The sequence below is a fragment of the Ranitomeya variabilis genome, chromosome 4 (assembly GCF_051348905.1).
Source record: "Ranitomeya variabilis isolate aRanVar5 chromosome 4, aRanVar5.hap1, whole genome shotgun sequence".
NCBI lineage: Eukaryota > Metazoa > Chordata > Amphibia > Anura > Dendrobatidae > Ranitomeya > Ranitomeya variabilis.
Window position 1 is genome coordinate 36,006,947 of NC_135235.1, and position 26,045 is coordinate 36,032,991.

Consider the following 26,045-nt stretch of genomic DNA (forward strand, 5'->3'; position numbering starts at 1 on the left):
CACCTAAACGGGCGTGTACCATAGAATCTGTGGGCGTGGCCATGTTGTGATTGGCCAGTGTCAGAAAAGAAATAAAACGCCCACAGAGAAGTTTTGTAGTAGTAGGTTAAATTGACACCATTATTAGCGGGGTCATAACTTTGGAACGGAGGGACGCAGAAGAAAAAGAAAAACTGTTCTAGAATCAGTGAAGCAACACCAACTGGAAGAAGAACTCTGTTCAAATTGAAATATCTAGTCATCGGTCCCCTTTAAATGGTCAAGAGAGCTGTGAGGGAGGCGATTTATAATAATTATCCTGCTGGTGTTAGACGGCTGTAATATGGGGACAGGTTACTGACAACCACAAATACCCTGTGTTATTGAGAACATCATGGACGCTTGTAAAAGGGATATACATCACAGCCTTACCAAGACACTCGGCTCCTGCAGGAGATTAATCCCTGGGTACAGGTCCTGGACTATGAGAATTAAGGAAAGGAGATCTGCAGGTCTCAGAGAGCTGGCATTACGACTATTGGAAGAAAAAAGTTAAAGTGTATTTGTAAATAGATTTCAGCATATAAACTGCAGACATAATTACATGGATCTCTCAGACCTAATGAGGCTGTTGTACTTGCTATAAAAGTCAGAATGGCTGTATAATCCCAATATTAAAATGAGAATTTTATGAGCTCAGTTAAAGAGTGAGAAAGCTCATGAGTCCAAGTGTATTCAGTGTCTGCTGTACCGAGCAGTGTGACATCTCAGCAGGGAGGAGGGACACTGAGGAGCTATTAAACTTGGTTGAGCAGAGAGTGAACTTTCACAATCTATTAATAAAAGTTAGATTTTATATATTACTCACACGCTTTTGCTCCCATTAAAAGATTGAACTATCACAACAGAATTATAAACGCCATCGGAAAAAAGGAGATTTTTGTGTACTCACCGTAAAATCTCTTTCTCTTAGCCTCTAATTGGGGGACACATGACCATGGGTGTTATGCTGCTGTCCACTAGGAGGCGACACTATGCATAATCTGAAAAAGATTAACTGTGGCTCCTCCTGTGCAGTATACACCCCTGGACGGCATCAGCCTTCTCCAGTTTTGTGCAAAAGCAGTAGGAGGAACGTAACATGAATAACATAATTATGCCTGTAAGAAGGCAACTATGTACGAGCTCAAGAAACAATATGAGAACTCAACAGTTACAACAGCCCGGAAAGGGCAACAGGGTGGGAGCTGTGTCCCCCAATTAGAGGCTAAGAGAAAGAGATTTTACGGTGAGTACACAAAAATCTCCTTTACTCTGTCGCCTCATTGGGGGACACAGGACCATGGGACGTCCTAAAGCAGTCCCTGGGTGGGAAGCAATGGACGAATATTGTGCAGACAGGCCCGTACACTTAGGGCACCGCCGCCTGCAGGACACGTCTACCCAGGCTCGCGTCCGCTGAGGACTGGGTATGAACCCTGTAGTGTTTAGTAAACGTGTGCAAGCTAGTCCAAGTGGCCGCCTTACACACTTGTTGTGCCGAAGCCTGGTGCCGAATGGCCCAGGAGGCCCCTACCGCCAGTGTAGAGTGTGCCGTAATACCGGCTGGAAGAGGAGAATTCTTAAGGCGGTACGCCTCTTGTATGGTGGATTTGATCCACCTGGCAAGAGTAGCTTTGGAAGCTGGCATACCCTTGTGGCCGCCTTCCGGAAGGAGGAAAAGGGAATCAGACCTCCGGAAGGACGCAGTCCTAGACACGTATATACGCAAAGCCCTGACAAGGTCAAGCGTATGCAGAGCCTTCTCCACTCTATGAACCGGAACCGGACAAAGGGATGGTAGTGAAATTTCCTCATTGAGGTGGAAGTCGGACACAACCTTCGGGAGGAAGGATGGGACCGTACGAAGAACTACCTTGTCCTGGTGAAATGCCAGGAAAGGCCGTCTGCAGGAGAGTGCTGTCAGTTCAGACACCCTGCGTAGCGAGGTGATTGCCACCAGGAAAACCACCTTCTGGGAAAGAAGGCGGAGCGGGACCTCCTTAAGAGGTTCGAAGGGTGGTTCCTGCAATGCTGTCAGGACCAGGTTGAGGTCCCACGTTTCTAGTGGTCGTCTGTAGGGGGGAACCAATCGGGAAACCCCCTGAAGGAAAGTCCTTACTTGCGGCTTGGTAGCAATGCGCTTTTGGAAAAGCACTGAGAGGGCTGACACCTGGCTCTTAAGCGAGCCCAATGACAGCCTGGCCTCCAGACCCGATTGGAGAAAACTACTTTGGGTATGGAATAAGGGAGTGGGATCTGGCCACGAGATTCGCACCAGGTAAAGAAAGCTTTCCAGGTACGGTAATAAATCTTGGCAGAGGCTGGTTTCCGTGCTCTGATCATGGTTCCAATGACATCTGCCGAGAGCCCTGCCTGGGTTAGAACCCAGGTCTCAAGGGCCACGCCGTCAAATTGAGAGCCCCTGAGTTCTGGTGGTAGAACGGCCCTTGTGATAGAAGATCGTGGCGGTCGGGGAGACGCCAAGGGGCGTCTGCTGTGAGTTGTACGATGTCGGCGTACCATGTGCGTCTGGGCCAGTCCGGTGCAATGAGGATGGTTGGAACTCCCTCTTGTTTGATCTTCCTTACCACTCTGGATATCAGGGGGAGAGGTGGAAAAATGTACAGAAGCTGGAACTGGGTCCAGTCCTGAACCAGAGCGTCTGCTCCGAGCGACCGCGGATCGTGTGTTCTGGCAATGAAGTTGGAGACCTTGGCATTGAAATGGGATGCCATTAGGTCCACATCCGGGGTCCCCCAGCGGAGACAGATCTGTTGAAAAATTTCGGGATAGAGAGACCACTCTCCCGAGTCTATTCCTTGTCGGCTGAGGAAGTCTGCTTCCCAGTTGTCCACACCCGGAATGTGGACCGCCGAAAGAACCGACCCTGTGTCCTCCGCCCAGCGGAGGATATGTGACACTTCCCGCATCGCCTGGGTACTGCGGGTCCCCCCTTGATGATTCACATATGCCACAGCCGTGGCATTGTCCGACTGTATCCTGATGTGAGAGGCTGCCACTAAGTGATGGAAGGCCCTCAATGCCAGTAGGATGGCATGAATTTCCAGGATGTTGATGGGCATGGTCGCTTCCGCTGGGGACCACTTGCCCTGTGCCCTGTGGTGTAGGTGCACCGCACCCCAACCCGTCAGGCTCGCGTCGGTGGTCAGGACCTTCCATTGACCTGAGAGAAAGGATTTCCCCTTTGCTAGCGAGGTTGGCTTGAGCCACCAGTGCAGGGACCTCCTGGTTGACGACGTTAGCTGGAACTCCCTGTCGAGAGAAAAGGGATTCCTGTCCCAGGATTTGAGAATGGCTAGTTGGAGAGGTCTGAGGTGAAACTGGGCAAATGGGACAGCTTCTATTGCCGCTGCCATCTTGCCGAGGACTCTCATGGCAAACCGGAGAGATCGAGGGGGTTTGCGGAGGAGGGTGCGAACTGCTAGTCGGAGAGCCAGTGCCTTGTCCTTGGGAAGGAGCACTAGACCCCTGGAGGTGTTGAATAACATTCCCAGGAAGGTCAGGGACTGACTCGGGGTTGGCGATGACTTTTGTAGGTTGATTAACCAGCCCATGCGACTGAGCGTATCGGTTGTGATTGAGACGCTGAGCTCGCAGTCCTTGAAGGTGGGAGCCTTGATGAGTAGATCGTCCAGGTATGGAACGACTACTATGCCTCTGGAGTGCAGGACGTCCATGGTGGCTGCCATGACCTTGGTGAACACTCTGGGAGCCGTGGCGAGTCCAAAGGGGAGAGCCACGAATTGGTAGTGGTCCTGGCCTATTGCGAACCTGAGAAACCTCTGATGGGCAGGTGCAATGGGTATATGCAGGTATGCGTCTTGTATGTCTATGGAGGCGAGATATTCTCCCTTCTCCATGGACGCAATGATGGACCGAAGGGACTCCATGCGGAAATGACGGACCCGTACATATTTGTTGAGCTGTTTTAGGTCTAGTATGGGCCGTACGCTGCCTCCTTTCTTGGGAACTACGAACAGATTGGAGTAGAACCCTCGGAAGCGGTCGGTCGTGGGTACCGGTACTATGACTCCTGATTGACAAAGCGAGGAGACCGCTTGGTGGTAGGCTCGAGCCCTGGCTGGCGGTTTTGGGGGGACAGAGAGGAAGAACCGGTCCGGTGGGTTGGAGGTGAAGTCTATTTTGTATCCGGAAGACACTAGTTCCGTGACCCACCTGTCTTCTGTAATAGGCAGCCAGACTTGATGAAAGAGCAAAAGTCGGCCGCCTACTGGTGTGGTGTCTTCCGGAGTCCGTGAGTCATGAGGAGGAGAAAGTCTGAGATTTTCCTCCTCTGGGCTTAAACTGGCCTGCTTTTGACTGCCAGGTCTTGTCCGACCTTTGCGTCGATCGTGAGTTGTCCCTGCGTGGGGAACGGTTACGATTTTGTACTGGACGTGAGACGGACCAGCCGGAGGAATTCCGAAAGGATCGGAATCGAGTTTGGTTACGCTTCTTGTAAGTGCGTTTAGGTTTCAGTTGGGGAAGAGAAGTACTCTTACCCCCTGTGGCGTTGGATATCATAGTGTCCAACTGTTCACCGAAAAGTCTCCCACTGAGGTAGGGGAGGTGCGTGAGGGACTTCTTTGAGGCTGCGTCCGCTTTCCATTCCCGCAGCCAGAGGATACGCCGAATCGTGATGGCGTTTGATGCTATCCCCGCGACTCCCCTTGCTGAATCCAGAGCTGCATGGAGCATGTAATCTGCTACAACAGCAATTTGAACCGCTTGGTCCGACAGTTCAGGAGCGGATGCTTGGAGGGCTTGTAAATTGTTTGCCCAGGCCAGGATGGCCTTGGCAGCCCAAACTGAGGCGAACGCGGGAGCCAGGGATGCCCCTGCTGCCTCGAAAATTGAACGAGCCATGCGTTCTACCTGCCGGTCTGCTGCGTCCCTTAGGGTTGAGCTATCTGGCAGTGAAAGGAGGGTCTGTGCTGCTAGCCTGGAGACTGGGGGATCCACTTCAGGTGGATCTGTCCATTCCTTGGTGTCCTTCTGTGGGAAGGGGTACCTCGCCTCCAGATATTTGCGATTAGCGAATTTTTTCTCAGGCTGTGAGAGCTGTTTTTTAAGGATCGCCTTAAACTCTGGGTGGTTAGAGAAAACCTCAGGCGGCTTCAGAGGTCCTTCAAAGGAAATCTGATGTTCTGGGGCCTCTGGTGGCGGATCAGAAATGTCCAGCACCCGATGGATGGACGATATTATGTCCTCAACTAGCGCTGTATTGCTAGGAGGGATTGGGATCAGGGACCCCTCCGTTTCTCTGTCTGAGTCAGAGTTGCAGATGCCTTCCGAATCCTGTGTATCACTGAGGCGTCCCCTGCTGGGTGAGCTGGGGAGGAGGCCTTCTCTGGTTGGGGATTGTGGAGATCTGCATTGTCTGTCCCTGGAATGGGACGGTCTAGATGACCTGGAGCAACGGTGTCTCTCCCTAGAGGGGGATGACCGTGTGCTATGGGATGACGCAGATGGACTTGATCTATGGATCCGCTTGCGTCGTGACCTAGACGTGGATGTGCCAGGGTCATCTTGTTCCTGAGTCAAGCTCTCCCTTTGCTGGGTAACGGTCATAGCCGGGGCATGACCCTGCAGAGCCTGAAGCAATGTGGAAGTTAGGTTATCTATAGACTGCGTCATAGATTGCGATATCTGAGTAGCCCATTCCGGTGTGGCATTAGACACCGAGGCATTGGCAGGGGCTTCTTGAGGCTGTGACACAGTAGTTTGTATACAGTTCTGACAATGCGGGTACGTGCTACTACTGGGGAGAGCGGTCCCGCAGGCTGTGCAGAATGCATAATAGCAGTTCTGCCTGGTTCTCTTAGACCTTGAGCCCGGCATAGTGCACAGAGTGCAGAAGTGCTGCCAGCAGATGGACCTTACAGGGGTAGAGAACCTACAGGGGAGCCTTATAGGTAATATGGATTCACAGCTGAGTAAAGATAACCCAGATGTGATCTTACCCCACCAGTGTACCCCTAGGTCCAGCGCCGAAAATCCACAGTCCTGTGCCCCCCGGAGACTGGCTGCCTGGTCCTGCAGACCGGGAGATGCAGGGTTAATCTGCAGCCGAAAATGGCTGCAGAGACAGAGGAGAGAGGAGGAGAAGGGGGCGGAGAGCTGGAAAAAGGCGGCAAGGCTATAAAAAACCCGCCCTTTCTGTCTCGATCCGCACCTTGTATGACACTGTAGAGTGTCATATTTGTCATCCGGGGGGCGGGCCGGGGGGCGGAGAGGAGGCTGCTGCTTCAGCTAGGCCGAAGCCGGGGCCTAAATTAGATGCCTGAGGCCCAGAAGGGCTCCAGGCCGGCGCGAAAGTCCGGGAGGGGGTCGGATCTGAACCGGACCCCTCCGGATTTGAAGGCAGGATGGCGGTGGGGCTATAAGCGGAAGGGGGAGCCCGGCTGGGGTCCCCCTGAGGCAGTATAGAGCTGGTGCTGCCGCAGAGACAGGGACGCAGGGAGCCCTGTGTCTGTATGTGCCATGCCTGCCTGCATTCCCCCCGGCCCCAACAGGAGCCCGCAGCTGGGCTGGGGTCCCTGGATGCAGGCGCAGTGTGCTGGCCCATTGCTGGGAGCTGTAGGATGCTGCCTGTACAGGCCCTACCTGAGGTGTCTCAACCTAATACCCCCAGAGGGGGATAGGGAGGGTGCTTTTGTCACACCTTCAGGGGCCTTTATCCTCGCCTCGACCTCGACCTCAACCCAGAAACCAAAAGGAATTGGGGAAGGAGGGGGGTCTCGACTTCGAACCAACACCCGAGAGGTTGGGGAAGGAGCAGCATGGGGAATAGCCATCTCAACTTCAACTGGGCACCCCATAATAGGGGGCCGAGGAAGGAGCCATGCCGGGGTCTCACAGGAGACCCTCTTTTCTTCATCTGTAATCCCGTCGGAAAACGGGAAACGGAGTAAAAATCTTTAGGTGTGCCTCCTTTGCGACACTAAGCAAAAACTGGAGAAGGCTGATGCCGTCCAGGGGTGTATACTGCACAGGAGGAGCCACAGTTAATCTTTTTCAGATTATGCATAGTGTCGCCTCCTAGTGGACAGCAGCATAACACCCATGGTCCTGTGTCCCCCAATGAGGCGACAGAGTAAGGAGAGAGTAGAATTCGGCAGCCCCTATAGGGGTTGAATGGAGCGGCGGTCGAGCGCATGCACTCCTGAATCCTTGCAGACAACGCTGCCATCAAAATGGAAAATTGGGCAAAACATGGCAAAGTTATCTAAGCACATGGCCCTGTACCATGGGCAACATTCTGCATTGGTATAGGCATTTGCACGTTGTATGGCAGAATAGCAGAGGCAAGATGGTGTTTGCCAATAAATGGCATCGTGCAACATGGATCCAGCTCTACCCACCGATCACACAAGCTAGGGTGGTGATACAATGACAGAAGTACCAGTGTCCATTTAAACCCCTTTGACTCTATGCAGAACTTTCTGTTAAAGGGAAATCAGACGCCATAGTCAAGGCAAAAAAATGGCCAGAATCCACACCTAGAGAAAAGTGCCAGAAGTTTGGTGTTGACCAGGATGAAGGCATGCAGGACCTCCTCACCACCTCGCTCACTGCTCCCATTAATGTACTGCACAATCTGCTTCTCCAGGAACTCGATACATTGCTCACACAGCTTGGGGTGTATCAGCCGCTCCACGGCCTGTGAGGTGTAAGAGAGGAAACGATGATGTAGTCAGTAAAGAGACCCTTGTAACAAAATTTGAGTGTCAGGAAGAAAGGGAGGAAGAAAAATGGAGGGAGGGACGGACGGACGGACGGACGGAAGGAAGGAAGGAAGGAAGAAAGAAAGGAAGGGAAGGAAGGAAAAAAGGAAGAAGGGAAGGAAGGAAGAAAAAGAAAAGGAAGGAAAAAAGGGAGGAAGGAAGAAAGGGAAGGAAGGAAGAAAGGGAAGGAAGAAAGGGAAGGAAGGAAGAAAGGGAAGGAAGGAAGAAAGGGAAGGAAGGAAGAAAGGGGAGGAAGGAAGAAAGGGGAGGAAGGAAGAAAGGGGAGGAAAGAAAGGGAAGGAAGGAAGAAAGGGAAGGAAGGAAGAAAGGGAAGGAAGGAAGAAAGGGAAGGAAGGAAGAAAGGGAAGGAAGGAAGGAAGGAAGGGAAGGGAAGGGAAGGAAGGAAGGAAGGAAGAAAGAAAGGGAAGGAAGGAAGAAAGGGAAGGAAGGAAGGAAGAAAGGGAAGGAAGGAAGGAAGAAAGGAAGGAAGGAAGGAAGAAAGGGAAGGAAAGAAGAAAGGGAAGGAAGGAAGAAAGGGAAGGAAGGAAGAAAGAAAGGGAAGGAAGGAAGAAAGGGAAGGAAGGAAGAAAGAAAGGGAAGGAAGGAAGAAAGGGAAGGAAGGAAGAAAGGGAAGGAAGGAAGAAAGGGAAGGAAGGAAGGAAGAAAGGGAAGGAAGGAAGAAAGGGAAGGAAGGAAGGAAGGGAGGAAGAAAGGGAAGGAAGGAAGAAAGAAAGAGAAGGAAGAAAGAAAGGGAAGGAAGAAAGAAAGAAAGAAAAGGAAGAAAGAAAGAAAGAAAGAAAAGGAAGAAAGAAAGAAAAAGGAAGAAAAAGAAAAGGAAGGAAGAAAGGGAAGGAAGGAAGGATGAAAGGGAAGGAAGGAAGAAAGGGAAGGAAGGAAGAAAGAAAGGGAGGGAAGGAAGGAAAAAGAAAGGCAAAAAACATTGTATTGTCACACATTGCATTTAAGTTCTGACTCTGGAGAAATGCAATTTCCATGGGATGTACAGGATTAGAAAACATGGTTGTTTTTTCTAAAAACAGTGCCACCTCTATGCACAGGTTGTATGTGGTATTACAGCTAAGCAACTTTTAAAGGGAACCTGTCACCCCCAAAATCGAAGATGAGCTAAGCCCACCGCCATCAGGGGCTTATCTACAGCATTCTGTAATGCTGTAGATAAGCCCCCGATGTAACCTGAAAGATGACAAAAAGAGGTTAGATTATACTCACCTGGGCGGGCGATCTGATTCGATGGGCATCGCGGTCTGGGCAGGGCCTCCTATCTTCATAGGATGACGTCCTCTTCTTGTCTTCACGTTGCGGCTCCGCCACAGGCGTACTTTGTCTGTCCTGTTGAGGGCAGAGCAAAGTACTGCAGTGCGCAGGCGCCAGGAAAGGTCAGAGAGGCCCAGCGCCTAAGCACTGCAGTACTTTGCTCTGCCCTCAACAGGGAAGACCAAGTACGCCTGCGCCGGAGCCTCAGCGTGAAGACAAGAAGAGGACGTCATCGTAAGAAGATGGGAGGCCCCGGACCGGACCGCGACGCCCATTGGATCGGACCGCCCGCGTGAGTATAATCTAACCTCTTTTTCTCATCTTTCAGGTTACATCGGGGGCTTATCTTCAGCATTACAGAATGCTGTAAATAAGCCCCTGATGCCGGTGGGCTTAGCTCATCTTCTATTTTGGGGGTGACAGGTTCCCTTTAACTTCTAAGGAAAAACACCCCGTGGACAGGTGTGGTGCCTATTTTGGAAGACAGCGGCCATGTTTTCCAACCTCGTTCTACCCCTTTGGTTCCATGTTCGTGTTTCCTTTGGTACCGGAGAATTCATATGTCACAGCGTGACCCAAATGTTTCCTTGAAGGATTTGCACTGCAAATTACCAGCAGTTCACACATTCCTTGCAGTTTTCTGCTGATATTGAGCAATCTGAACAACCAAATACCTCTATTCCTGCTAACAACGGCCTTCAGTGTTCTGCACCAAGTTCCCCCTCATGGTCTGTATATATGACTCCTCTGTACTGTACTATGCATTCATCAAAGCCAAAATATCTATAACACATTTATAAAAATGCAAATGCTTCAAGCATACTAAAGAGGTATTCTGCCTAAAAATAATTATGCAATAAAAGTCTAATGTGCTCAGAGGCTTCAGCTGCTTTTAGTCCACCATGCTTTAAACTGCAGGTCTGTGTGATCAGCTTTCAAATCAACTTCCAAAAAGAATTGAGGGTTCTGCAGAATTTATGAACCCCATATACCATGTTTAAGGGAATTTACCTCTACTGCGAAGCTTTGGTCTTCATGTCGCAAGCGGCCATAGGTTAGGAGCAAGCTCTGAAACGTTTTCCACACGAGGTTTCGCTGATCTGAATCTGGAGGACGCAGTCTGCAGGAAGACAACGCATACAGATCATGTCCGGGTAAAACAATCCTCCATATTAAGCAGGACAGGGCTCGCTATTCGACTTGCTGTCAGTGAATGGAAACATTCAGAGGCTGAAATCCTGTCCTGTTTTTTTTTTCCTGATAATGCAGGTACATAGCACATTACTCTAATAAACACAAATAATTAGATGTTCTGCAGGAGCTGATTTCTTCCCAAAACACTAAAGGCTATTGACACCATTAACTTGGAAAATAATCATTTTCCTATGTGTTATTGTTTGCTTTACATAAAAAAAACACCCTGTAAATAAAGAGGTTGATGTATGCAGAAGATAAGTGCAGAATAGAAGCTATGCTAATGTATAAAATTCAGGAAAGATGGATCAGGCTGCAAACTGCACAAGTGGCTCTGAAAATGAAGAAATGAAGATTGCAGACCGAAACGTAGTCCATTTTTTCCCTGCCCTCTCTGAGACTGTAGATACTTTCTCTTCTCTCCACTGCAGATCTGTGTAAATACCCCTCCTGTTGCTTTCTCTAACAAAAAAAGGGAGGGAGAGGAAAGAGATGTCAGAGTAAGGAGATCTGATGGATTTGTAAGGCTAGGTTCACATTGCGTTAGGGCAATCCGTTAAGCGCATAGCGCTAGCGAATTGCGCTAACGCAATGCTTCTCTAGGGTCCGCGTTCGGCGTCCCCGCTAGCGCAGATCCCCGATCTGCACTAGCGAGGAACGGACCTCGGGCGCGCCGCGGACGCTGCAAGCAGCGTCCGAGGTCCGTCACTCAAATGACGCGACATCGCTAGCGCCCGCCCAATGTGGGCGTGCGCTAGCGATGCGCTCACCATTACAGGCTATGGCGGCGTTAACGGACTACGTTAACACCGCGTTATGCCGCGGTGTAACGTAGTCCGTTAAACGCGGTCACATAACGCAATGTGACCCTAGCCTAACATTTTTGCAAAAGCTAGACAAAAAGACTACACACTGCAGCAACAAAATGGTAATGAAGGGCATTTAGAAAAGAGCCTTCATTCTGCATTTAAAAATAAAGCAAATTAACAATAGAAAAAAAATGTGCAAATATGTACAAAGCCTATATGGTATTCTGCAATACCAGACATAACCAGTGGACAGGTGTGGCGCTGTTTTGTGAGAAAGCAACTGTATTTTTCCAGTTATGCAAAATCCCTTTGACTTTTACATGTGTGAGTCAGACAAGATTAGGACAGACTTTCATCTGCCAGAAAACAAAAATATTTTCATTTCATATTGGGCCTGGACACCGCTACGTGCACGCTCAGGCAGGAGCTGGAAGATTCTATCCCACTGTTTCAGCAATCATTGGGGGTCTTTACAGGGTGTTTAAGGGGATCAAAAAAGTTTTTACAAGTTTAGTTACACTTATTATTTTACGGCTCGTTTTCAAGTAGAAACTTACCAAGAAAAACTTTATTAGAAGGTAAAGCAGAAAAAGAAACAAAAGAAGAGAGGAAGTTAAAGGACGAAATTCACAAAATAAAGCTGCGCATAGACGACAGAGCAATCCAACCAAACGTTACATAAAGGTGCGGAAAATAGTAAGTTCTAGAACTTCTTAATATACTTCTATCATCACAGGTCCCCGTCTGCAGCCATCACCTCTGATCCTCAGTTTAGTGCCAGCCATGAAAACATTTTATATATTTTATTTCATACATATATATTTGGTATAAATAATTGTATATATATATGTATATGTGTATATATATATATATATATATATATATATATATATATATATATATATATATATATATATATATATATATATATATATATATATATATATATACACACACACACGATTGCAAATATATAAATATTAAATATAAATATATATAAATATAAAAAATAATATATGATTGTAAAAAAATTGTATATTTATAATATTCGGTACTGTCTTTCTATAATATTGAAATGTCAGAATTGACTTTTTTTTTTTTTTTTTTTATATTAACTGCACTTCCACTAAAAATGCAATGAAATCGTTGTAAGCACCCAAAAATGGCATCAATAAAAGCTACAGCTCGCTACACAAAAAAACGAAACATTTAACCGCGTTCATAGAAGAATAATATGCGGTAAGTTACAGGTCTCAAAGAACTCGCAACTTGAAATCAATTATTAAAAATTTTCCTAACCACTGAAATGTAAAAAATAAATAAACTAAAAAATACCCTTATTATTGTGGTATCACCGCAATTGGACTGACTTGAATGATTATGTTGGAATAATTTTTACTGCAAAAAGGAATGTTCTAAAAAAATAAAAGAAAATAATTGCAGGATTGTTCAGAGCATCATATTATAAGTGTATGGCATAGTTCAAATCTACGGTACATCTCATCCCACAATCAAGAGGCCCTCATGTGGATATGTTAGCGAGAAAATAATAAAACTTATGGCTCGTCAAACAAATGGAAAAAAAATTAAAGCGCAAAAAAAAAAAAAAATCACTTGGGTGTGAAGGAGTTAAAGTGTTTCTTTTAATAATCTTATAGGAAAATCTTATAGGAAAATGGAAGAGGGCAGAAGTAGTCGTGGAGAGCCGGGCAGGAAGGAGCGCCGATTACCAGACGTACTCTTTTTTGATTAGTTGACCATCCAAAGTGACCAAACCAAAGTGAACTTCAGTGAGTCTCTTCAGGACGTAAATCTTCCTCCTTAGGTCGTCCTCGTTTTCTGCTCCGTCCCCATTGACGGCAATGAACAGACATTCTCCAAACTGCACAGAAAATATAGAGACAATGAAATAAAATATTATAAGCGCGGAATCATCTATCATGAATCAAGGAGACATGGAGAAATCCTCCACAGCCGGGGCATGTAAAGTGGATTTCCCATAGAAATGAACGGGAAGAGTTAATCAAGCGTTATTAAAAAGGATTTTGCAGCAGATCTGCACTAAAAAAATAAAAATCTCTTAAAAACTGTGTGTGAACATAACCCAATTGTACGCAGGCTCCACTACTGCAGATTATACCCTTTTCCCTGCACTGATACATTGGAACACTTTGATTGCAGATTTGTGCGGTTTTATTTAGGGAATTATGTGGAATTTTGTCTGCACAGATTTTCATCTCTGGCAATGTGAACAGTTTTGTTTGCATCCAGACAGCAAGCAGAGCTCCTGCAAATGGTGAAGAATTTAAACCCTTTTTTATTTTTAGAAAGGCGGTGTAAAAATGCAAACAAAAATTGCTAAAACTATTATTTTCTGGTGTAAACAATTTTATATCTTTTAAACCCCAAAGTATTTTAGGAAGTTTCATTACTTTTTTTATTATTATATAATGAGCACATTATATTTACAGATGGAATTCCCCTTTAATACAAAACAAAAACTTTTCAGCAAACGCAGGTTTTTTTAAATTCTAGTTTTACCTGTCAATGGCCGAAGTGTGACTATGCACTTATACCAAGTATGCTGGCCCAGTTTTGCCATGTACAGTACGTGCAGACACTAAAAAGATATGTTCACAAGTGGCGTTTTTTTGCAGTATATTTTACAGTAACAGCATAAATGAGATTTACTGAAATGTCATGCACACGTTGTGTTTTTATTTCGTGCTTGTTTTGAGCCCGGTTGCTTTTTGCCAAAATGTATCCTTCTTTCAATTCTGCTTGTAGTTTTTGCAGTGGTTTTGTACCAATTAATATAAATGGGTAAAAACATTGCTATGAAAAATGATGCAAAAATGCCACTACTTTGGTTTTTTGGTGCAAAAAAGGAGATTTTTGTGTACTCACCGTAAAATCTCTTTCTCTTAGCCTCTAATTGGGGGACACAGGACCATGGTGTTATGCTGCTGTCCACTAGGAGGCGACACTATGCATAATCTAAAAAAGATTAACTGTGGCTCCTCCTGTGCAGTATACACCCCTGGACGGCATCAGCCTTCTCCAGTTTTGTGCAAAAGCAGTAGGAGGAACGTAACATGAATAACATAATTATGCCTGTAAGAAGGCAACTATGTACGAGCTCAAGAAACAATATGAGAACTCAACAGTTACAACAGCCCGGAAAGGGCAACAGGGTGGGAGCTGTATCCCCCAATTAGAGGCTAAGAGAAAGAGATTTTACGGTGAGTACACAAAAATCTCCTTTACTCTGTCGCCTCATTGGGGGACACAGGACCATGGGACGTCCCAAAGCAGTCCCTGGGTGGGAAGCAATGGACGAATATTGTGCAGACAGGCCCGTACACTTAGGGCACCGCCGCCTGCAGGACACGTCTACCCAGGCTCGCGTCCGCTGAGGACTGGGTATGAACCCTGTAGTGTTTAGTAAACGTGTGTAAGCTAGTCCAAGTGGCTGCCTTACACACTTGCTGTGCTGAAGCCTGGTGCCGAATGGCCCAGGAGGCCCCTACCGCCCGTGTAGAGTGTGCCGTAATACCGGCTGGAAGAGGAGAATTCTTAAGGCGGTACGCCTCTTGTATGGTGGATTTGATCCACATGGCAAGAGTAGCTTTGGAAGCTGGCATACCCTTGTGGCCGCCTTCCGGAAGGAGGAAAAGGGAATCAGACCTCCGGAAGGACGCAGTCCTAGACACGTATATACGCAAAGCCCTGACAAGGTCAAGAGTATGCAGAGCCTTCTCCACTCTATGAACCGGAACCGGACAAAGGGATGGTAGTGAAATTTCCTCATTGAGGTGGAAGTCGGACACAACCTTCGGGAGGAAGGATGGGACCGTACGAAGAACTACCTTGTCCTGGTGAAATGCCAGGAAAGGCCGTCTGCAGGAGAGTGCTGTCAGTTCAGACACCCTGCGTAGCGAGGTGATTGCCACCAGGAAAACCACCTTCTGGGAAAGAAGGCGGAGCGGGACCTCCTTAAGGGGTTCGAAGGGTGGTTCCTGCAATGCTGTCAGGACCAGGTTGAGGTCCCACGTTTCTAGTGGTCGTCTGTAGGGGGGAACCAATCGGGAAACCCCCTGAAGGAAAGTCCTTACTTGCGGCTTGGTAGCAATGCGCTTTTGGAAAAGCACTGAGAGGGCTGACACCTGGCTCTTAAGCGAGCCCAATGACAGCCTGGCCTCCAGACCCGATTGGAGAAAACCAAGTACTTTGGGTATGGAATAAGGGAGTGGGATCTGGCCACGAGATTCGCACCAGGTAAAGAAAGCTTTCCAGGTACGGTAATAGATCTTGGCAGAGGCTGGTTTCCGTGCTCTGATCATGGTTCCAATGACATCTGCCGAGAGCCCTGCCTGGGTTAGAACCCAGGTCTCAAGGGCTACGCCGTCAAATTGAGAGCCCCTGAGTTCTGGTGGTAGAACGGCCCTTGTGATAGAAGATCGTGGCGGTCGGGGAGACGCCAGGGGGCGTCTGCTGTGAGTTGTACGATGTCGGCGTACCATGTGCGTTTGGGCCAGTCCGGTGCAATGAGGATGGTTGGAACTCCCTCTTGTTTGATCTTCCTCACCACTCTGGATATCAGGGGGAGAGGTGGAAAAATATAGAGAAGCTGGAACTGGGTCCAGTCCTGAACCAGAGCGTCTGCTCCGAGCGACCGCGGATCGTGTGTTCTGGCAATGAAGTTGGAGACCTTGGCATTGAAATGGGATGCCATTAGGTCCACATCCGGGGTCCCCCAGCGGAGACAGATCTGTTGAAAAATTTCGGGATGGAGAGACCACTCTCCCGAGTCTATTCCTTGTCGGCTGAGGAAGTCTGCTTCCCAGTTGTCCACACCCGGAATGTGGACCGCCGAAAGAACCGACCCTGTGTCCTCCGCCCAGCGGAGGATATGTGACACTTCCCGCATCGCCTGGGTACTGCGGGTCCCCCCTTGATGATTCACATATGCCACAGCCGTGGCATTGTCCGACTGTATCCTGATGTGAGAGGCTGCCAGTAAGTGATGGAAGGCCCTCAATGCCAGAAGGATGGCACGAATTTCCAGGATGTTGATGGGCATGGTCGCTTCCGCTGGGGACCACTTGCCCTGTGCCCTGTGGTGTAGGTGCACCGCACCCCAACCCGTCAGACTCGCGTCGGTGGTCAGAACCTTCCATTGACCTGAGAGAAAGGATTTCCCCTTTGCTAGCGAGGTTGGCTTGAGCCACCAGTGCAGGGACCTCCTGGTTGACGACGTTAGCTGGAACTCCCTGTCGAGAGAGAAGGGATTCCTGTCCCAGGACTTGAGAATGGCTAGTTGGAGAGGTCTGAGGTGAAACTGGGCAAATGGGACGGCTTCTATTGCTGCTGCCATCTTGCCGAGGACTCTCATGGCAAACCGGAGAGATCGAGGGGGTTTGCGGAGGAGAGTGCGAACTGCTAGTCGGAGGGCCAGTGCCTTGTCCTTGGGAAGGAGCACTAGACCCCTGGAGGTGTTGAATAACATTCCCAGGAAGGTCAGGGACTGACTCGGGGTTGGTGATGACTTTTGTAGGTTGATTAACCAGCCCATGCGACTGAGAGTATCGGTTGTGATTGAGACGCTGAACTCGCAGTCCTTGAAGGTGGGAGCCTTGATGAGTAGATCGTCCAGGTATGGAACGACTACTATGCCTCTGGAATGCAGGACGTCCATGGTTGCTGCCATGACCTTGGTGAACACTCTGGGAGCCGTGGCGAGTCCAAAGGGGAGAGCCACGAATTGGTAGTGGTCCTGGCCTATTGCGAACCTGAGAAACCTCTGATGAGCAGGTGCAATGGGTATGTGCAGGTATGCGTCTTGTATGTCTATGGAGGTGAGATATTCTCCCTTCTCCATGGACGCAATGATGGACCGGAGGGACTCCATGCGGAAGTGACGGACCCGTACATGTTTGTTGAGCTGTTTTAGGTCTAGCATGGGCCGTACGCTGCCTCCTTTCTTGGGAACTACGAACAGATTGGAGTAGAACCCTCAGAAGCGGTGGGTCGTGGGTACCGGTACTATGACTCCTGATTGACAAAGCGAGGAGACCGCTTGGTGGTAGGCTCGAGCCTTGGCTGGCGGTTTTGGGGGGACAGAGAGGAAAAAACGGTCCGGTGGGTTGGAGGTGAAGTCTATTTTGTATCCGGAAGACACTAGTTCCATGACCCACCTGTCTTCTGTAATAGACAGCCAGACTTGATGAAAGAGCAAAAGTCGGCCGCCTACTGGTGTGGTGTCTTCCGGAGTCCGTGAGTCATGAGGAGGAGAAAGTCTGCGATTTTCCTCCTCTGGGCTTAGACTGGCCTGCTTTTGACTGCCAGGTCTTGTCCGACCTTTGCGTCGATCGTGAGTTGTCCCTGCGTGGGGAACGGTTACGATTTTGTACTGGTCGTGAGACGGACCAGCCGGAGGAATTCCGAAAGGATCGGAATCGAGTTTGGTTACGTGCGTTTAGGTTTCAGTTGGGGAAGAGAAGTACTCTTACCCCCTGTGGCGTTGGATATCATAGTGTCCAACTGTTCACCGAAAAGTCTCCCACTGAGGTAGGGGAGGTGCGTGAGGGACTTCTTTGAGGCTGCGTCCGCTTTCCATTCCCGCAGCCAGAGGATACGCCGAATCGTGATGGCGTTTGATGCTATCCCCGCGACTCCCCTTGCTGAATCCAGAGCTGCATGGAGCATGTAATCTGCTACAACAGCAATTTGAACCGCTTGGTCCGACAGTTCAGGAGCGGATGCTTGGAAGGCTTGTAAATTCTTTGCCCAGGCCAGGATGGCCTTGGCAGCCCAAACTGAGGCGAACGCGGGAGCCAGGGATGCCCCTGCTGCCTCGAAAATTGAACGAGCCATGCGTTCTACCTGCCGGTCTGCTGCGTCCCTTAGGGTTGAGCTATCTGGCAGTGAAAGGAGGGTCTGTGCTGCTAGCCTGGAGACTGGGGGATCCACTTCAGGTGGATCTGTCCATTCCTTGGTGTCCTTCTGTGGGAAGGGGTACCTCGCCTCCAGATATTTGCGATTAGCGAATTTTTTCTCAGGCTGTGAGAGCTGTTTTTTAAGGATCGCCTTAAACTCTGGGTGGTTAGAGAAAACCTTAGGCGGCTTCAGAGGTCCTTCAAAGGAAATCTGATGTTCTGGGGCCTCTGGTGGCGGATCAGAAATGTCCAGCACCCGATGGATGGATGATATTATGTCCTCAACTAGCGCTGTATTGCTAGGAGGGATTGGGATCAGGGACCCCTCCGTTTCTCTGTCTGAGTCAGAGTCGCAGATGCCTTCCGAATCCTGTGTATCACTGAGGCATCCCCAGCTGGGTGAGCTGGGGAGGAGGCCTTCTCTGGTTGGGGATTGCGGAGATCTGCATTGTCTGTCCCTGGAATGGGACGGTCTAGATGACCTGGAGCAACGGTGTCTCTCCCTAGAGGGGGATGACCGTGTGCTATGGGATGACGCAGATGGACTTGATCTATGGATCCGCTTGCGTCCTGACCTAGACGTGGATGTGCCAGGGTCATCTTGTTCCTGAGTCAAGCTCTCCCTTTGCTGGGTAACGGTCATAGCCGGGGCATGACCCTGCAGAGCCTGAAGCAATGTGGAAGTTAGGTTATCTATAGACTGCGTCATAGATTGCGATATCTGAGTAGCCCATTCCGGCGTGGCATTAGACACCGAGGCATTGGCAGGGGTGTCATGCTCGCGCCCAGACTGGTTGGCGCGGGCGTGCGGGGGAGTGGCCCCACTGGACCACAGACCAAACCTCCCTGGAAGGGGCGTAACTAAGTAGCTTCCTAGGTGTTCGCTGGAGCCTCTGATGGTGAGGTCAGACTTGTGCAATAGGAAGCTACCAGGTACCACTCCAGGGTGGAGTCTGGTTGTGGCTGCTGATCCCACCGGGGAACGGAACATAGACGGGCACAGCTGGCACATAGGCAGGCAGACGGGTACAACAGGAACACTGTCAGGCAGGCGGGCACGGCTGGCTCTCTGGTAGGCAGGCGGGCAAGGCTGGCTCTCTGGCAGGACTGGTAGACAAGACTGGTACACTGGAAGAACCGGTAGGGACCGGTCTGCAGGCAGGTATGTAGAACGGGTAAGAACCTGTTCAGACACGAGGACCTAGGACTAAGTAGATAAAGACCGCAAGAGCGGATGCAGAGAGAAAGCACAGGAGCTAGAGCCAAGAACAGAAATGCAGGAGGCGGAGCCAAGAGCAGGAGGCGGAGCCAAGTGCAAAACCGCAGGAGGCGGAGCCAAGAGCTGGAGGCGGAACCAAATGCAAAACCGCAGGAGGTGGAGCCAAGAGCTGGAGGCGGAGCCAAGTGCAGACAGGCAGGAGGCGGAGCCAAGAGCTGGAGGCAGAGCCAAGTGCAGGAGAAGTAGAACCGCAAAGAGCAGAGCCAGGTAGAACCGCAAGGAGCGGAGCCAGGTAGAACCGCAAGGAGCGGAGCCAGGTAGAACCGCAAGGAGCGGAGCCAGGTAGAACCGCAAGGAGCGGAGCCAGGTAGAACCGCAAGGAGCGGAGCCAGGTAGAACCGCAAGGAGCGGAGCCAGGTAGAACCGCAAGGAGCGGAGCCAGGTAGAACCGCAAGGAGCGGAGCCAGGTAGAACCGCAAGGAGCGGAGCCAGGTAGAACCGCAAGGAGCGGAGCCAGGTAGAACCGCAAGGAGCGGAGCCAGGTAGAACCGCAAGGAGCGGAGCCAGGTAGAACCGCAAGGAGCGGAGCCAGGTAGAACCGCAAGGAGCGGAGCCAGGTAGAACCGCAAGGAGCGGAGCCAGGTAGAACCGCAAGGAGCGGAGCCAGGTAGAACCGCAAGGAGCGGAGCCAGGTAGAACCGCAAGGAGCGGAGCCAGGTAGAACCGCAAGGAGCGGAGCCAGGTAGAACCGCAAGAAGCGGAGAGGAGCTGCAGGAGGGGTCTCTGCAGCAAAGCTGAGCAGAGCCACAAGGAATGTGGAGAGAAGCTGCAGCAAGGGATAACTGCAACAGCAGAAGAAAAGCTGAGTAGAAAGGAGCAGAAACGCAGAAGTGAGGAGCAGAGGTAAAGTAACAAAGGTTCAGAGCAGGCAGAGCTGCAAGAGTGCGGAGTGAAAGCAGACTGAGAATACAAGGAAAGACAACAGGGAAGGAAGCCAAAGACTAGGAGACAGAGATAAGACTAAGTGCAGACAAGGCAATGGAACAAGACACAAGGACAAAGACACTGGGACCAGGATATTCTGCCTCCTGGTGGGCGGACAACAAGACCAAGGAAATAACACAGAGAATCCTCCAGAGAGGGAGTAACTCAGAGCAAGGCCAGGCAAACTCAGAAGCAAGACACTAACTGAGCTAACACATTGCACAGGCCCAGAACACTGGGTGAAGCTGCACTATATACTGGAGGCCTCTTGGTAATTGGTCAGGAACAGATTGGACAGATGCACCTGATTGCTATAAGAACCAGAGAGTTCAGGCGCCGCCCCTCTATACACAGAACCATGAAGCATGCAGAGAGCAGAGACACAGAACATGGAGCTGGCAAGAAACAGAAACCACATCATGACCTGGAGCAGTGGGTAAGATAGTGTGAGAGATGCGAGGCCATGACGTGATGCCAGCAGAGTTGTTACAAGGGGCTTCTTGAGGCTGTGACACAGTAGTTTGTATACAGTTCTGACAATGCGGGTACGTGCTACTACTGGGGAGAGCGGTCCCGCAGGCTGTGCAGAATGCATAATAGCAGTTCTGCCTGGTTCTCTTAGACCTTAAGCCCGGCATAGTGCACAGAGTGCAGAAGTGCTGCCAGCAGATGGACCTTACAGGGGTAGAGAACCTACAGGGGAGCCTTATAGATAATATGGATTCACAGCTGAGTAAAAATAACCCAGCTGTGATCTTACCCCACCAGTGTACCCCTAGGTCCAGCGCCGAAGATCCACAGTCCTGTGCCCCCCGGAGACTGGCTGCCTGGTCCTGGTCCAGCAGACCGGGAGATGCAGGGTTAATCTGCAGCCGAAAATGGCTGCAGAGACAGAGAAGAGAGGAGGAGAAGGGGGCGGAGAGCTGTAAAAAGGCAGCAAGGCTGTGTAAAAACGCGCCCTTTCTGTCTCGATCCGCCCCTTGTATGACACGGTAGAGTGTCATATTTGTCATCCGGGGGGCGGGCCGGGGGGTGGAGAGGAGGCTGTGGCTTCAGCTAGGCCGAAGCCGGGGCCTAAAGTAGATGCCTGAGGCCCAGAAGGGCTCCAGGCCGGCGCGAAAGTCCGGGAGGGGGTCGGATCTGAACCGGACCCCTCCGGATTTAAGGGCAGGATGGCGGTGGGGCTATAAGCGGAAGGGGGAGCCCGGCTGGGGTCCCCCTGAGGCAGTATAGAGCTGGTGCTGCCGCAGAGACAGGGACGCAGGGAGCCCTGTGTCTGTATGTGCCATGCCTGCCTGCTTGCATTCCCCCCGGCCCCAACAGGAGCCCGCAGCTGGGCTGGGGTCCCTGGATGCAGGCGCAGTATGCTGGCCCATTGCTGGGAGCTGTAGGATGCTGCCTGTACAGGCCCTACCTGAGGTGTCTCAACCTAATACCCCCAGAGGGGGATAGGGAGGGTGCTGTTGTCACCTTCAGGGGGCTTTATCCTCGCCTCGACCTCAACCCAGAAACCAAAAGGAATTGGGGAAGGAGGGGGGGTCTCGACTTCGAACCAGCACCCGAGGGGCTGGGGAAGGAGCAGCATGGGGAATAGCCATCTCAACTTCAACTGGGCACCCCATAATAGGGGGCCGAGGAAGGAGCCATGCCGGGGGTCTCACAGGAGACCCTCTTTTCTTCATCTGTAAACCCGTCGGAAAAACGGAGTAAAAATCTTTAGGTGTGCCTCCTTTGCGACACTAAGCAAAAACTGGAGAAGGCTGATCCAGTCCAAGGGTGTATTCTCCAGAGGAGGAGCCACAGTTAATCTTTTTCAGATTATGCATAGTGTCGCCTCCTAGTGGACAGCAGCATAACACCATGGTCCTGTGTCCCCCAATGAGGCGACAGAGTAATAAACCAAACAAAAAAAAAAAACCTTGAAAAAAATCTCTACCTGTCAGAATACCCTAAGGGTGCAGTCAGACAGAAGCTTTTTCATCAGAACGTACTGGCTGATGGCTCTCCTGACCCGTGCGTGACAGCTGCATAGAAATACATGAAGTTGTCACGCTCGGTGTAAGGCTCTGATGACACTACCCAACCCTCCATGCTACATCACCCTTTTCAAAAGGATGTCAAGAATGGCAAAAGCAAAAGAAAAAAAAAAAAAAAAGACAGCTAAAAAGGTATTAGATCTCCTAGTACCCCAAACAACAACATACCATGTGCAGCACACAGAGGTGGCCGTTCTCAGCAGTGAAACATGTATACGTGTCGCCAATCTTCTCCAACAGCGTCATGCAGGAAATGATCAGAGGCGCAAACAGGGTATTGATGCTGTCGCCAAAGTTTGGAGACTAGAAAACAAGTAAATGTGTTACAGGCCATGTTGCACACAGTCTCATTTTACGCCTAGGAGGTGGCATTCGCAAATCTACCGTATATACCCGAGTATAAGCCGACCCGAGTATAAGCCGACCCCCTAATGTTGCAGCAAAAAACTGGGAAAACTTATTGACTCGAGCATAAACCTAGGGTGGAAAATGCAGCAGCTACCGGTAAATGTCAAAAATAAAAATAGATACCAATAAAAGTAAAATTAATTGAGACATCAGTAGGTTAAGTGTTTTTGAATATCCATATGGAATCAGGAGCCCCATATAATGCTCCATACTGTTCATGATGGGCCTATAAGATGCTCCATACAAAATAGGCCCCATATAATGCTCCATACTGTTCATTATGGCCCCATAAGATGCTCCATACAAAATAGGCCCCATATAATGCTCCATGCAGTTCTTTATGGCCCCATACATGCCCCACATAATGCTCCATGCAGTTCTTTATGGCCCCATAGATGCTCCATATAATGCTCCATGCAGTTCATTATGGCCCCATAGATGCTCCATGCAGTTATGGCCCCATAGATGCTCCATGCAGTTATGGCCCCATAGATGCTCCATGCAGTTATGGCCCCATAGATGCCCCATATAATGCTCCATGCAGTTCTTTATGCCCCATAGACGCTCCATATAGCATTGTGCCACATGTAATGCTGCTGCTGCACTAAAAAAAAAAAAAAAAAAAAAAAGAAGATCTTCACAACAGAAACTAGAAATTACAAATGAAACACTATGTTTTTCTAGGCTTCGCAGCCACTATGCCAAGATGTGGCCCAAGTCATACAGTCCTCTTACCTGCAGCAGCTCGCCACACATTTTATATACTAGTGCACCGTCCTCTCATATGCAGCAGTTCATCACACATTGTACAGTTATGGCTTAAAGTGTTGACACCTTTGACATTTTTCCCAGAAAATTAAGTATTTCTCCAAGAAAATTATTGCAATTACACAAGTTTTGTTATACACGTTTAGTGTGTACTGGAACAACACAAACAAACAGAGAAACAAAAAGCAAACTGGACATAATTTCATACAAAACTACAAAAATGGGTCGGACAAAATTGTTGGCAGACTCAACTTAAGAGTGTGCAACCAAATATTAGGGATAAACAACTGCAATCAATCACTACCTATAAGCATCAACAAGCTTCTTACACCTCTCCACTAGAAGGTTCCACCACTATTCTTTCATAAACTGCTCCAGGTCTCTCATATTTGAAGGTACTTTCTCCCAAGAGCAATTTTAAGATCTCTCCACAGGTGTTTAACGGGATTTAGATCCGGACTCATTGCTGCCACTTCACAACTCTCCAGCGCTTTGTTTCCATTCATTTCTAGGGGCTTCTGGAAGTATGTTTGGAGTCATTGTCCTGCTTGAAGACCCGTGACCTAGGACGCAAACCCAGCTTTCTTACACTGGGCACTACATTGCCACCCAAAATCCTTTGGTAATCTTCAGATTTCATGATGCCTTGCACACAGTAAAGACACCCAGTGCCAGAGGCAGCAAAACAACTCCAAAAATTTTTGAACCTCCACCATATTTGACTGTAGGTATTGTGTTCTTTTCTTTGTAAGCCTTGTTTGGTTTTGAGTAAATAGAGCTTTCTGGTAAAGCACATCCATTCTATCTTGATCTCATCTGTCCACAAGACGCTTTCTCAGGATTTTGGCTTACTCACGTAAATTTTAGCAAACTGCAGTCCAACTTTTTTTATTGCCATGGGTTGTAAACTTCTTGATTATATTGCGCTCCGTGAACAAAGGAACATCAAGATCTCTGGAGATGGACTTGTAACCTTGAGGTTATTGATATTGTTCAACAATTTTGGTTCTCAAGACCTCAGACTGTTCTCTTCTCCTCTTTTTGTTCTCCATGCTTAGTGTGGCACACAATGCAGAGATTGAGTCAACCTCTCCCCTTTTTATCTGCTTTCAAGTGTGATGTTTATATTGCCCACACCTGTTACTTGTCACAGGTGAGTTTGAACGAGCATCACAAGCTTGAAAGAAAGTTGTTAACCCACAATTTTTGAAAGGTGCCAACAATTTTGTCCTGCCTTATTTTGGAGTTGTGTAAAATTATGTCCAATTTCCATTTTTTACCTCATTTTTTTGTGTTGTTCTAATACACACAAAGAAAATAAACTTGTGTATAAGAAAACATGTGTAATTGCAACGATTTTCTGGGACAGTTTCAAGGGTGCAAACACTTTCGGCCATGACTGTACATGTATATTAGTACACAGTCTTCTCACCTGCAGCAGCTCGTCACATACTGAGTATCTGCTGTGTAGATTCTTCTCAAACTCTTCATCTGCCCAGCAGAACAGGACTTCGGCGCCCTCTGAGACGATAAGTATACACTTCATCTGTGGAGAAAAACAATTATACTTACAAAATGTCTAATGCTTTCTGCCTTGCTATGCAGTTTCTGGGCGACAATCAGTATGACTGACTACTAATAAAGCTGCCATGTGGGTTGCCATATAATTTTTCCATAACTCTAAGTTACAGAGTGAAATCGTATAGGGGGATATGTGACGAGATCAGATTAAGGAGTCGATTCATCAAGCAATTTCTGCCAGAAATGGAATAAAACCGCTTGAAATATTGCAAAATTCCTGTGCAAAAAAATTTTTGACTTTTGGTGTTTTGACACCAGCCACAGCCAGTTCTGGCATGTTTTGGAAAAACTGGGGATGCTCATCCAGGATGTGATGTGTCCAGATTTATCATAATTTACGGCACAAACAGTCCCTGCCTGGCTTACATTTCTGGTGCATGACAGTTGAAAAATGTGCCAGTCATTAAGGAGGTGCACACCTTACTCCAGCGCTCCCATCATTGAGATTGGTCTATAAAATGCCAGACACTAGGAATGGAAGCTTTAAAGTGTGGGGTTAGATTATTAATTGCTGGCAACTGCCACTAGAGGGAGCTCTCTGTATAAATATTCACACATTAAACACTCTGATATAGGGATTTTTGTGTACTCACCGTAAAATCCTTTTCTCCGAGCCAATCATTGGGAGACACAGGACCATGGGTGTTATGCTGCTGCCAGTAGGAGGACACTAAGTTAACACATAAGAATAGCTCCTCCCTGCAGTATACACACTCCTGCTGGCTCTAAGTGAAAAAGTTCGGTAACAAAGCAGTAGGAGCTTAACATTTAGCGAAGATGAACTATGTCAAAACCAAGTCAACACAGAAAAACCAAAGCCAATAGGCTAACAGGGTGGGTGCTATGTTCCCCAATGATTGGCTCGGAGAAAAGGATTTTACGGTGAGTACAGAAAAATCCCTATTTCTCCTATGCCTCATTGGAGGACACAGGACCGTGGGACGTCCTAAAGCAGTCCCTGGGTGGGAAACAATCAACTGTAATTGCTTCTTGTACCCACAAGTTACAGATGCGGCACTGCCGCCTGCAAAATTCGTCTGCCGACGGATGCATCTGCCGAGGCC

At 48.8% G+C, this 26,045-nt stretch overlaps 1 protein-coding gene across 1 annotated transcript in view; it reads right to left on the bottom strand.

Moving 5' to 3' along the window:
- The window catches only part of HPS1 (HPS1 biogenesis of lysosomal organelles complex 3 subunit 1), a 92,037-nt gene that overhangs the window by 49,174 nt on the left and 16,818 nt on the right, over positions 1-26,045 (bottom strand). The window contains exons 3-8 of the mRNA XM_077258333.1: positions 24,833-24,946; positions 22,393-22,527; positions 12,787-12,929; positions 10,056-10,164; positions 7,545-7,705; positions 412-514 (exon numbers count right to left, since the gene is read on the bottom strand). Of these exons, the coding sequence (XP_077114448.1) occupies positions 412-514; positions 7,545-7,705; positions 10,056-10,164; positions 12,787-12,929; positions 22,393-22,527; positions 24,833-24,946 (765 nt within the window). The remainder of the gene's footprint in view (positions 1-411; positions 515-7,544; positions 7,706-10,055; positions 10,165-12,786; positions 12,930-22,392; positions 22,528-24,832; positions 24,947-26,045) is intronic.